Source organism: Antechinus flavipes, chromosome 3, assembly GCF_016432865.1.
Source record: "Antechinus flavipes isolate AdamAnt ecotype Samford, QLD, Australia chromosome 3, AdamAnt_v2, whole genome shotgun sequence".
Taxonomy (NCBI): domain Eukaryota; kingdom Metazoa; phylum Chordata; class Mammalia; order Dasyuromorphia; family Dasyuridae; genus Antechinus; species Antechinus flavipes.
In genome coordinates, this window is record NC_067400.1 from 608,992 (window position 1) to 621,124 (window position 12,133).

The 12,133-nt window shown below is 56.3% G+C and overlaps 1 protein-coding gene and 1 long non-coding RNA gene across 2 annotated transcripts; one reads left to right on the forward strand and one right to left on the reverse strand.

Annotated features, from left to right (window-relative positions):
- Positions 1 to 487: 487 nt before the first annotated feature.
- Positions 488 to 12,097, reverse strand: NUP88 (nucleoporin 88). Its single transcript, XM_051991477.1, has 17 exons — positions 11,551 to 12,097; positions 9,886 to 10,055; positions 9,470 to 9,595; positions 6,498 to 6,584; positions 5,557 to 5,733; positions 3,494 to 3,680; positions 3,171 to 3,324; positions 2,460 to 2,558; positions 2,276 to 2,366; positions 2,092 to 2,193; positions 1,859 to 2,017; positions 1,495 to 1,620; positions 1,340 to 1,405; positions 1,175 to 1,255; positions 937 to 1,063; positions 736 to 854; positions 488 to 663 (listed from the first exon to the last, which is right to left on the reverse strand). Exons 1-17 carry the CDS (start codon positions 12,019 to 12,021, stop codon positions 600 to 602), a joined length of 2,406 nt encoding a protein of 801 aa, XP_051847437.1. The 5' UTR covers positions 12,022 to 12,097; the 3' UTR covers positions 488 to 599.
- LOC127558248 (uncharacterized) lies at positions 3,790 to 6,843 on the forward strand. Its single transcript, XR_007952742.1, has 2 exons — positions 3,790 to 5,501; positions 6,529 to 6,843. It is a non-coding gene; the product is annotated as an uncharacterized LOC127558248 (long non-coding RNA).
- Positions 12,098 to 12,133: the final 36 nt, after the last annotated feature.

Sequence of the window (12,133 nt, forward strand, 5' to 3'; positions counted from 1 at the left end):
GGTCAGTGCGGGCACAAGGAGACTCCCCCTGGAGCTTTGTGGTCATGTGTGCCCATGGAGACCCCTGCTGGGCCAGTGAGGTCCCTTGTGTGAAGTCTGGATTAGTTTCCCGGAGGCCTCAGAATCAGTCCGAATCAGGACAAACAAAAGTCCTTGGTTTTTAAGGGGAGCAGTGAAGGGGATGGACAAGACACACAGACCAACCTTTCTCCTCCTGCTCCTCCAAAGTGGCTCTGGCTTTTCTCACTCCACCCCCTAGTCCCTCCCACAATTCTCTATGTATTAAAAGCTGGAGCCAGCCCAGTGGGAAGGGCCACTTTCCAAGCACATGCTAATAGAGCACTGGCCAGTCAGTAATTAGCCTTCGAGTGTTCAGTTGTCTCCGATTCCAGTGCACATGTTCAGTTTCAGCCTCTTACACGTGTGTGCAGGGAGACCCCCTCCCTCCTCTCACCCCTCAGTGCGCACAGGAAGCCGAGCCCCTTCCTGCCTTCATTATAAAAAGTATTTATTTGCTATTATTACAAAACCAAATGGGTGGAGCCCCCCACCCTCCCACGGACTCCAGCGGGCAGGGTAGTGCGGTGGGCTGCGCTGGGTCAGAAGTTCACGTGGTTCCGGATGTCATTAATCTGCTTCACCATCTCCCGGATGTGCTCACCCCTGAAAAACAAGCGGGTGAGGCTCCTGCCCAGGTTGCGACCCCGGCCCCCGGGGACAGGGCCCTTCACTCACTCTTCCTTCAGCACGGTCCGGATGCACTTGCGCTGGTAGGCGCTGAGCGTGATGGTGGGCTTTTGCGGGCTCGTGCCCCTCTCCATCTTCCTCTGCTGGTAGTCCTTCTTCATGGTGACCTGGAAGCACAGCCTGGTTCGGGCCGGGCCACGCCCCCCGCCCCCTCCGCCCCCTCCCCCTCCCGGCCGCCCCGCCGTTCACCTGCTTGATGGCGTTGCCCAGGTGCCGCAGCTGGTCCGGGATCAGCTGAAGCTCCTTCTTCATCTCCCTTTCGCTGTCCGAGAGCACGGGGAGCTGCGAGTGGAAGCTGCGCAGCAGCTGCTTCATCCTTCCTCGGAAAGAAGCCCCAGGCTTGCCTCGGCGGGGGGCCCCGCCCCCAGCCCGCCCGCCCCCGGAGGCCCCGCCCCCAGCCCGCCCGCCCCCGGCGCTCCGCCCCCACCTGTTCATGAGGTCCTCCTGGCGCTCCTTGGCCTCCTCGTACTTGTCCGCCAGGCGCTCGGCCGTCTCCCGGAGACTCTTCCTGGGGAAGGACGGGAAGAAGGCCGCTGGGCGCGCGCCCCCTCCCCGCCGGCCTGGTGCCCGCCCCCCCGGGCCCCGCCCTCACCTCTCCTCGCGGCAGTAGCTGAGGTCTTCCAGCTGCTTCTTCTTCTGGCTACATAACAACTTCACCCTTTAAGAACGAGGCAAAGGTAAACGGGGCCGTGGCTCCTCCTCTCCTGGCCGCGCCCCGCCCCGGGCAGCCCCTCCCCCCTTTGCCACCTGCGCTGGATCTCCTCCTTGGCCAGGTCCTGCTTCAGGATGTACTCGTCCCGGAACACCTGGGTGGCGCGGCTGAGCAGCTGCAGGCATTCTTCGGGAGGGGGCGCCACGTCCTTGTCCGAGGATCTTGGAGGGGGAAGGGGGGAGCCCATTAGGCCCGTCGCCAGAGCCTTACCCGCCCGCCCCCCCCCCCCCCCCCCCCCCCCCCCCCCCCCCGGTCAGGGAGAGCCCTGCAGTTCACAGGCCGAGTCTGCCTCGGGCTCTCCCAAGGCCAGACCCCCCCCATTCCCGGGGCACCGGCGCCAGCCTCCCGCCCACCAGGGCCGGCCTCAACCCGTGTGGGCGACCGCCCTTCCCGCCATACTTGAGAAACACGGGGTTGGCGGCGCTGCGCTGCAGGGTGCTCCGGATGTGTTTCTCAAAGGAGTCCTGGGTTTCCGCCAGAATGCGCAGGGGAGACTGGGCCACGCCGACGTCCTCCCGGGCGCACAGCAGCGGGGGGGAGGTGGGGTGCACCGTGCTCCTGCGGGAGGGGGACACGGCCGGTGTGAGTGCGCGATCCGGGCTCTCCGGGCCCCTCCCCGGGCAGAGACTTACAGCAGAGGCCGGGTGAGGCACTCGTAGGTGTTGGTGACGCACACCATGGTGGGCCCCAGCACGTCGGACACGATCCAGAAGCCTCGGATGGGCGCCGGCCGCCTGGGGAGACAGCTCCTTGTTAGCGACAGTGGGCTCTGGCAGGGGCCCTTCCGCGGGCGCTCCCCAAGGGACCCGCGCTTACCTGCAGGGCAGGGGCTTGGTGCAGAGGATGTGCTCCACGAAGCACTTCTGCTCCGCCGCCAGCTCCTGCAAACTGTCTTTATCTTCCTCATCTGCCAAGAGACAAGCGGGGTCCAGGGGCCCACTCCCCCTTGGCGCCAGCACACGGGGGCTCCCTCCCACCTGGCCGTTCTTGCAGCACTCACCCGAGCCAAGGAACTTGTGGAGTTTGTGGATCCAGGTCAGCCCCACGCTGTGGACGCCGGCCTCGTGGGTACAGTGGTACCGGGAAGGACATTTGGGGTCTGCAGGGGGAGGGGAGGTGCTCCTGAGGCAGCCCCAGGGCCGATTGTGGGGGCAGCGCCCCCAGTCTGATCTCTTCTGCCCGCACTCCTCCCCGATTTCAGAGGCAGAGCTCCCAGCCCAGGATCCTCAAACCAACCAGCTCCCCTTTCCTCATCCCAAAGCGGGCACTGGCGCCCACGCCGCCCTCTCAGCTGCCCGGCACTGTAGGGGCGGGGCAGGAGCTGGAAGCATCTGTTTGGGTTCCCTCTGACTGCCCTCGAGCCACAGCTGGGCCCTGGGTGACCCCATCTTGGATTCAATGACTCAGTGCCAGATGCTCTGATCTCCTTAAATGCTCCGAGCTCTACCGGACACCTAATGTGTCCAGGACTCCTCACCCCCCCCTTCCCCTACCCCCGCGATCCAATATGGCGCCAAGGCCCATCAATTCCGCCTCCACGCGTCTCACCGACACAGTCCCTCCGCTCCTCGAACCCTTGCCCGCCACTCCCAACCCCCGTGCACCCCCCCGGGACCACAACTTCCACTGGCTCTGTGGCCTCCAGGCTCCCATACAAAAAGCCGGTTGGTATTCGGAACCCTTCCTCCCAGCCTTTGGGGGGCCCCCTCACCTCTGTGCAGCTTAATGGGGCAGGAGAAGTCAGCCTCGAAGGGGTCGTCTTCCTCCTCCCCGGAGGCCAGCTTCAGGGCCAGCTCAAGCTCCACACACTCGAACACGTAGAGGGAAGGGATGAGGTCGGCCCGCGAGTCCCAGGACTTCTCCGACTGCGGAGGGGTGAGTGCATGTCCTGAGGGGGCCCGAGAATTCCCCGAGCGCCTCGGAAAGGGCCTTTGTTTCCATGTGGCCCCCCACCCCCGAGGTCCCTGACCCGTCCCTGCTGTGACCCGAGAATGCTGCATGCGGGGGGACAGCCCTGGCCCCGAAGGCACTCACGTGCTGCTCGTCCTCCTCCTCCCCCTCGAGCACCACGCAGTGGTACAGCATGCCCGACTCGGTGGCGATGACCAGGATGTTGGGCACGCAGGGCAGGCAGAGGATGGCACAGGCGTCGTAGCCATAGTTGTCCTCAGCGGCCGGGTGCATGGGCAGGGGCCCCAAGAGCTTTCCCAGGGTCCCGAGGCTGGGGAAACAAAAGTGGGCCGTGGGGACGGTCGCCCTCGGGGCATCTCCAGGACCTCGGCGGCCCGGGACCCAGTGACCTGGCGTTTGTCTGTCTTTCCAGCCGGACTGCCCCATCCTTCCAGGCCTCTGTGCCGCATCTGAGAGCCGTCCTTGGGCACGGGGCCAGGCACACAGTAGGCGTTTCACAAAAGTCTGAACTAAACTAGTCATCATCCGACGTACCCACGTTACCCCTTTGCCCTCGTTCCAAGAGCATGGGGTTCGGGGTCCCCCTCCCCAAGGCTGGGGGAGCATGCCCCAGTCTTCTCAGAAATCTCATCTCTATCTGTAGAGTGACCCCCGCCCCCAACCCTCAGTGTTTCTGTCAGGGAGCTGTCCCTTGTACTGAAGAGAAAGGCTCCAACCCGGCCACAGGCACTTCTCCTCGGTTTTGCAGCGGGTTCCTGGGCCAGAAGGCTAAGGCGGAGTCGGGTGAGCAGGGGTTGCCAACAGCCTGGGACGCGGGGATGACCGAGATCTGAGCCCTTCAGGGCGCCCGCTGGGCAAGCTGCCCGCCAGGGCTCAGTCTGTCAGCTGGGGCTCAGGGCCAGAGGCGCCCTCTCGGACACCCGTACGCCCCAATGATAAGCATCAATGAAGCTCGACTGTGCAAAGCACCTTCGGTCTGACTCTTACAACCACAGCCTCTGTCCCCACTTTACAGATGAGGAAACGGAGGCAGGCACCAGGGGGAGCCGAGTCTTCCAGGCCCACTGGGCAAGTCATTTCAATGTGCTCCTCTGTCAGATGAGCTGGGCAAGGTGACCCAAAGGGGTGCCAGAGTCCAGCGTGCCTTGGACCACTGAGGGATGCATCCACCTAGCTCCAGCCACATCCCATGGCGGCTCCCTCAGATATGGTCACGAAGGGGCAGTCGTCTTGGACAAGATGTGACGGGTTCCGGTAAAAAATGGAGTGAAAGCGCTTTCGTGCACACTTAGCCCCTCAGGTCTCTTGGAGACTGATGGCCCTTGGGGATGGTCTGGGGGCCGCATCCCACCGGCCCTGCCTCAGCGTGTCCCAATCTGCCACCATCACCCACCCCAGCTTGGGCAGCCGTGTCCCCAGGAGCAGACGCCCCTCCGATTTCCCTTTCTCAGACACCTCAGAGAGAGCTGCCGTATTATTGTGGGACAGAGGTCCTTGGGCCACAGGCCCGGTTTGGAGGCCCTCTGGGCAGTCCCGAGTTGCTCTCCAGCTCTCCAGAACGGCTAGCTCCGTTCCCAGCCCCACCGAGAGTCAGTTGGCCACTCCTTAGTCCCCGTTGCCAGCCGCTTGCGCACTTCCCAGACCTTGCCTGAGACCTCCTGGTCGGCATTAGGGGGAGTGGGATCCCCCTTCCGCAGTCGATCCTCAGTGTTCACGACTCGACGTCTTTATCTCATTTTATCGATCCCTTTGTTTTCACTCAGTGTCAGCAACTTCAATCTTTCTAGTAAAAGATCAGTCCTGGGCAGCGATGGGAGCCTAACTTCCTACTCTCCACAGGTTCAATGACCCCTGCATCTCTGACCTTTGCACTACCCTGTTGCCAGTGAGGGAACCACAGAAGGTAATAGGCTGGCAGGGACACCGGGCAAATGGATGCTCAACCCACAGCCTTCTTCCCTGCCCTATAGGCCAGCTCCTTGGTGCATAACAACCTTGCTTCAAAGCCTGGATGGCGGGTCCCATCCGTAACCTTTCCAGTCCTTCCCCATCCTGTCTGCCTCTTCCTGGCGCTCTCCGGGATTTCCACACGCTTCCTCGGCCGGTATCTCCCCACCCCCGTCTTTTTCGGGTAAGGCTCCCTGGTGGACCTTCGGCCTCCCCCAAGGGAGGCCAGCCCAGCTTACCTTTGCATCAGACTCACATAGGTAAGGAAGGTCTCCCCATTCTCGTACAGGATGTACAGTGGGTAAGCCAGCACCTCCTCCTGGCTGCGCTGCCCAAAGACATTTTTGGGCACTGTGGCCAGAGGCCCAAAGTCAAAGGCGACGGCCGTCTCCCCAAGGGACGCCGTGTATGCCCTCCTAGAAGGTGGACAGACAAGAGAGAGCATCTCAGGGAGAGACCGTGGGGCCGGCTGGGTTCCGAGGCAGAGGAGACAAGCAAGGGGCTGTTCAGAGCAGAGGGAAGGGGAGGGACAAGGGACGAGGACCGGCCGAAGGTCGGTCTGGCCAGGCCCGACGACTGCAGGGAACCACCTCACAAATGGCCTTCCACAACAGGCAGGAGAGTTTCTGTTGATTCTAGCTGGGCAGGAGGGAGCCACTGGGGTTTACCAAGGAGAGGAGGGACGTGGTCCACTGTGAGCTTAGGCCCTCAGCCAGACCCGCTCAGTCCCAAGGAGAGGCCAGACCCAGGGACCCACAGGTGGTGTAAGAGTGGAGCCTCAGTCTCCTCAGCAGTAAAATGGGGCAGGCCTCAAGGGTCTAGAAGGGGAGAGAGAGTTCTTTTTATAGGTATTACCTCATTCAAAGTTCTCTCTAGGGAGCCCCCCCCCAATAGACAGCAGTCAGCCTCCACTAAACTCCTCCAGTCTTTGGCCCCCTAAGGCCACAGACACACAAAAGGACCTGGGGTCTCAGCCCTTGGGATCACTAATTGTCCTGTGGGGTTGAGGGGGTGATGTGAATCTGTCACACTCGAGAGTCAGACCCCAGACCTGCGGGGCCCCACAGGCTCCTACCCAGAAGACAAGGATAAGCCTGGAAAGGTGGCTGATGGTTCCCCTTACTCTGGCCGGGGGTCCTGATGTAGACATTCATGGCCGATGTCCCACTCTCAGACTCACCCTTTGTTAAGGATCAAACTTTCCTCCTCAGCATCAGACAGAGGGATCACCTTCACTGGGATCTGGGGCTCTCGCAGACAATAGATTCTGGAAGTGAGTGCCCAAGGAGAGAAAACCAAGCACTTAATAATACAAACACGAGATCCCACACTCCCTCCAGCACTCCATCATCTCCCAACGTCTTCCAGTCTCGCCAACTCCTCCAGCCCAGTCTTCTGTCCAGCTTTGGTCCAACAGCTTTCCAGGCTAACCAAGTTCTCCAAGGTCCTCCCACTACCATCCATTCTATTCCCTCTTGCATCATTCCCTCTTCCATTATGACAATAAAAAGAAATCAAATAGTTTAGGACATGCAGCATTTTTTGCCATGACCTCCACACTGGCAAAGCAGGGAAGGACAAGACAATGTGTCATCCCTCCTCCTCTGCCAAACTCAACGGCCACTGAACACCTAGTGGCCAGCCTGAAGTTTCCCTGGTCCTACATCTTTCAACCCTCCCAAGTTTCATCCTAGCTTCTTATGTCTCTGGGTGATCGATGTCTTCCTTAAGCTCCCTCCCCCCATCCCTCAATGATCAGAGTGACTCTAACCTTAATACTTTAGGGAAATCATCTTGGCAGCTCAACAGAGGATGAAGAAAAGAGGGGAAAGACTGGAGGGAGGAAGAAGGGTCCAGATGATACCACAGTTGTGAGCCTAAAGGAGGAGAAGCATACTGGGCCTTTCCCAGTAACTGGGAAGTCAGGGAGGAGTATATTTTTTTAGGGGGGGGGGGTAGGGAGGGAAATGAGTTTAAAATGCTTCAATTGATTATCACTTTTCTATTCATGTCTTGTTTGTAGAAAATAGGATTTTAGCCAAAACTTGAAACAATCCAGGAGGCAGAGATAAGAAACCATACTCCAGGAATAGTAAAGAGAGACGGAGTGGAACATAGGAAGAAATGCCAGAAGGCCAGTGTAACTGGTTCAAAATGAATGTGTTAAGAAGTAAAGCCAAAGGAAACCAGAGAGGGAGGAAGGAGTGAGATCATGCAGAGCTTTGAAAGTCAGAGGATTTTAGGGTAAGGGTTATTTGATCCTGGAGACAGGGAGTCAATGGAGGTTACTGAATAAAGGAAGGCATTCCTCCTCTCCAAGCTGCTAAGGTGGCAGGAGCCTGTACCTACAAAGGTGATGAGATATGGTACAAAGTGAAATGGATTAAGAAATCCTCAGAGGAACTGACAAGAGATGCTGCAGGGGTGCAACTGACAAAAGATCCTGCAGAAGTGAAATCGATCAGAAATCTGGCAGCTGAATTGACGAGATGCTGCAGGGGTGAAACTGACAAAAGATCCTGCAGAGGTGAAATCGACCAGAAATCTGGCAGCTGAATTGACAAGAGATGCTGCAGGGGTGAAATCAACATGCCTTGAAACCATTTTAGATACTGGGGGAGGGAAGATTTGAGAGAAATGATTCCAAGGGTCATGAACCTGGGGACTATGGGGGGGAGGGCGAAGGCTGAACAGTAATGGGGAAGGTAGTAGGGAGGAGGGTTTAGGGGGAGTTTTGGATGTCTGTTGGACATCAAGTTCAAGATGTCTGAAAAGCAGCTGAAGATATGATTGGAAGTCAGCAGAATTCACTTTTGTTGTTTTTTCTCTCTCAAGGATTATCCCCTTTTTTGATTTTTCTCTCCCAACATGATTCATGAAAAAGATGCCTATTTTTAAAAAGTTAATATACACATGTAAAGAGAAAAAAAATGATCAAAAAAAAAAAAGTCAGAGCTGATAAGATCCCCCAGTAGAGAGGAGAGAAGATTAAGAGGCTTAGAACCAGTAAAGGAGTGGTCCGAGAAGGATAAGAATCAAGAAAGCATCAGGAAGGAAAGAATTACCAGTACCAGGCTTCAAGGCCACAGAGAAGTCAAGGACAATAAGGATCACATCTGGGGATTAAAAGCTCATTGATGACTTTGGAGAGAGCATCCTCCCAAGAAATAACAGCACAGAGGCTCCAGTGGAGAGCTGCTCCAGGGCTCTATGCTCACTGCTGTGTGGTTTTTCACATTTTTACTAATGTCTTAGGCAAAGGTGTATGACCCACAGATGACTCAAAGCCAGGAAGAGAGCTCTAGCCCTGAGGAACAAATTAGGACTTTGGATCAACTCAAATACAAAGATTGACAGGAACAGTCTGGCCACATATGAACCCCTCTAACAAAGACCTGAAGAGGCCAATGAAATTCAAGGTGCACAAAGCCCTTGTCTGAGCTTCCCTGTGGTCTGGAGATGTCTCTGGCTAGTGAAGCATGAGCTCCAGAAGGTTCAACCAGGCCGGAAAAATTAGGGAACCCCATGGCCAGAGACTCCCAAGAGGCTTGTGCCCTTCTCCTCCGATAGGCCTGGTGTAGGCCATTTGTAAGGCTAGCTCTAGCTCCTCCACATAGGAGATCCTCGCCTGCCAGCCAATCTCTGAAGCCTCACCCTCCCCAGCTTCAGCTTCAGGGCTGGATCACAGGCATAGCAACTTCCAATCTCCTTCCAAAGCTTTATCCACGTCTCTTCGAGTCAGACCCTCAGCCAGTCCTCTGAGGGCCCTCCCCAAAGGAGGGATCCAACTCTACAAGGCTGAGTCTCCCACTCTCTCACTACCAGTGAAACCCAGAGACAAAGGAGCATGAGGGTTAGGGGAAGGCCAGCCATGCCTTGGCAAGGCAAATCCTGAATGCAAAGGCAACAGCAAGGAACATCGTATCATGGTTTGGTGAGAGGGAGGGAGGTTGCATGGACACAACCATCCTTTTTTCTCCTAACTCTTCTCATCTCCCAGGCTCCTGGGAGGCTCAGAAATGCTCAGTTCTCCCACAACCCCTGACCAGAGGTCTTCTGAAGGAAATCCTTCTCTTCCCTTCTCTCTATAGCTGGGTCCTCCTGAGGAGACCCAAGCTGTGGCATTTTTCAGCCATCAGGACCAGCTCTTACCGGATCACGTTGTCTGACGTCAGCAGTACCACGTGGGGGTCGAGCACTTCACTTGGGTACCAGGCGGCATGCTTCAAGCTCAAGGAGGGGGAACTGCTGAAGAACCTCTCAGCTATAGGAGTTGTGCTATAAGACAAGAAACATCATTGACCCTCCCAAAACAATAGGCCAAAAACTTTGCCTTTGACAGACATCCAAAGACAAGATATCAAATTTTAAAGAACAAAACATATCTGCTGTGATTAAATCATTAATTCTGCCAAAAACACAAGCAAAAACTTTTCCACCATCAACAAAACTGCCCCTGCCCGCACACAGTTTCACAACCACATAGCCTACATGACCACTGCCTTAAAACATTCACCTACATGTGCCAGAACTGACTCAGATCAAAACCTCAGGAAGATCCAACTTACCTACAATTTACCGTCGATTTCCCACCTTCAAATTCAGAATTCTTCCCCCATCGTTTAGGCAGCTCTAAGACAGTGAGTCCCTTGGTTCCAATAAGTGCCACATGATGGTGAGTTGGACTTAACAGGACTTGGTAGACTTCAAACAGGGGCGGATTTATACAAAGCAATCTCTGGAAATTAGAACAAGCTAGAATTAATGTTGATAGGAAAAGGTTAGTTATTTGGAAGTGGATATGTATGGTCCTATTTGACTGGTATGTTTTTGGTATTTTAACCCTTTCTCCCAAGAAGAGTCAACAAAAGGCAGAGAAGTTACTCTTAGTTCGTGCAAGATGAGGACAAACTTTCTGTTGCAGGCCTGGCCAGGCCAGAGTTCTCTTCTCTGTGTTCTCTCTCTTTCTTAGCCTTCTCTCCTCAACTTCTGACCTTGGCCAGTGAGGAGAGTGAGCTTTTTGTAGCAGGCCAGCAGGCAAGAAGCTTCTCCTCAATCACCCAAAGGAGTTAAGCCTAGAATTAATTAGGCATTTGCAATGGACTGGGACTGATCTATGTGAGGAGAAGAAATATGGTTTAGGAGGAAAAGCAGCAAAACAAGTACTATAATCTTGATGACTGTATAGAGAAGGGCCTCTGTGACTAAAACCCTTCTTCTCTGGACCTTATTCTTCTCAATAGAGTATGGGTTAAGAAGCGGGCCTCCAAAACTCTTAAATCAAATTTCCTATGGCAATAGTTTTTTTACAAAACAAAAAAAAAGTCTCAAATCCTCTCCCTCCCACCCCCAAACCACTATTAAATCAACTGTAGATATGAAATCATGGAAACCATCATCACGTTATTCATGCTGCAAAAAGTGAGAAATATCTATGTTCAGCCTCTATCAGTTCTTCCCCTGTAGTTTCATGAGCCAGAATGACTCCACCCACAAGGCATAGTGTCCCCATTTTTCCACATCCCCTCCAACCAACTGAGTTTTCCTTTTCGCCCCAAGCACCCCAGGTGCGCTATGGAAATGTTGGAAGGCGGTGACTGGGAGAGTCCTGCCTACTTAGCCTCTTAATCTCCAGGAAGGTTAAATTCTAACGGGGCAGAAAAGCTCATCGGAGAGCCAGGACCCCGGAAAGTCTTCCCACAGGGGCATGGTTCAGCCAAGTTTCCGCGGAATTCCTGGATGGGGAGAGCCCACCTACAAGAAGCTACCTCAGGCCGAGAGGCCACAGGCTGCTTTCCTGGGTGTCAAATTGTATGTGTCTGCGTGCTAAAGCCTTGGGCAGGGAAGAAAGCTCTGGGCCCTGATTTCCAACAGGGCCTCCAACAGTTCCTGGCTGTGTGACCTTGGCCAGGTCACTTAACCTCGTCTGCCTCAGTTTTCCCATCTGCAAAATGAGCTGGAGAAGAAACGGCAAACCCCCTCAGTGTCTCTGCCAGGAAAAACCCAAATCGGGTCACTGAGTCTGACACGACAGAAACAATCCCTAACAGAGAGGGGTGGGAGACCAGACAAGAAGGGGCTCTGGAAGAGCTTTTCATGCGGGACTCCCAGCCCATAGCACATTGCGCGCAGGCGCACTCCAGCTCGGGTAACGGCCTAGTTCCTACTAGTTGCCTAGCAACAAACCCCGCCTGGCACTCTACCGCGCAGGCGCAGTCCGGCACCGCCGTTACCTGGTAGCGACTCAGGGCGGGACCCTCGCCTCCGCCTCCAACTACTCCTCCACCGCTGCCTCCGCCTCCGCCTCCGCCCCCTCCTCCACCGCTCCCTCCGCCTCCGCCTCCACCGCTGCCTCCGCCTCCGACGCTGCTCCCGCCACCTCCGCTCCCGTCGCTAGGGGCGGGACCTGGGCCGCGCAGGCGCACTGCCAAGAAAGCGCCGGCTGCACCATCCCACAGGAAGAGTTCAGCACCGATCCCAAAGAGAAGGTTCCGAGTAAGGGTAGGTGGGTTTGGCTGCTCGGCACCTGGCGCAGGAGGGCTCTGGTCCCGCAGGCCCTCGCGTAGCCGCACGAACACAACGTGCTGGGGTAACCACAGCCGCCACTGCTCACCGTCTCCGCTGGCCTCCTCGGCCGCCGCCATCTTTCCCCGCGGTGCCCTACTGAGTCCCGCCCCCCATGTTATCCAACCAGCGCTCGTCATCCTCTGCTCCAGCCTATGAGCGTCCGTTCGTGTGCTTGTCCAATCGGCGCTCTCTCCTCTCTGCCCAATCAGTGATCTCCTCTCTTCTGCCCAATCAGAATGGGAAGCGACC

Bases quoted from the DNA above. Each gene is read 5' to 3' on its own strand.
- NUP88 (XM_051991477.1), bottom strand. From the start codon at position 12,021: ATGACGAGCGCTGGTTGGATAACATGGGGGGCGGGACTCAGTAGGGCA. The intron at 2,559-3,170 runs GTGAGGGGGCCC...CTCCCCCTGCAG, and splicing joins CCCCATTAAGCTGCACAGAG to ACCCCAAATGTCCTTCCCGG. The intron at 664-735 runs GTGAGTGAAGGG...CTTGTTTTTCAG, and splicing joins CGGACCGTGCTGAAGGAAGA to GGGTGAGCACATCCGGGAGA.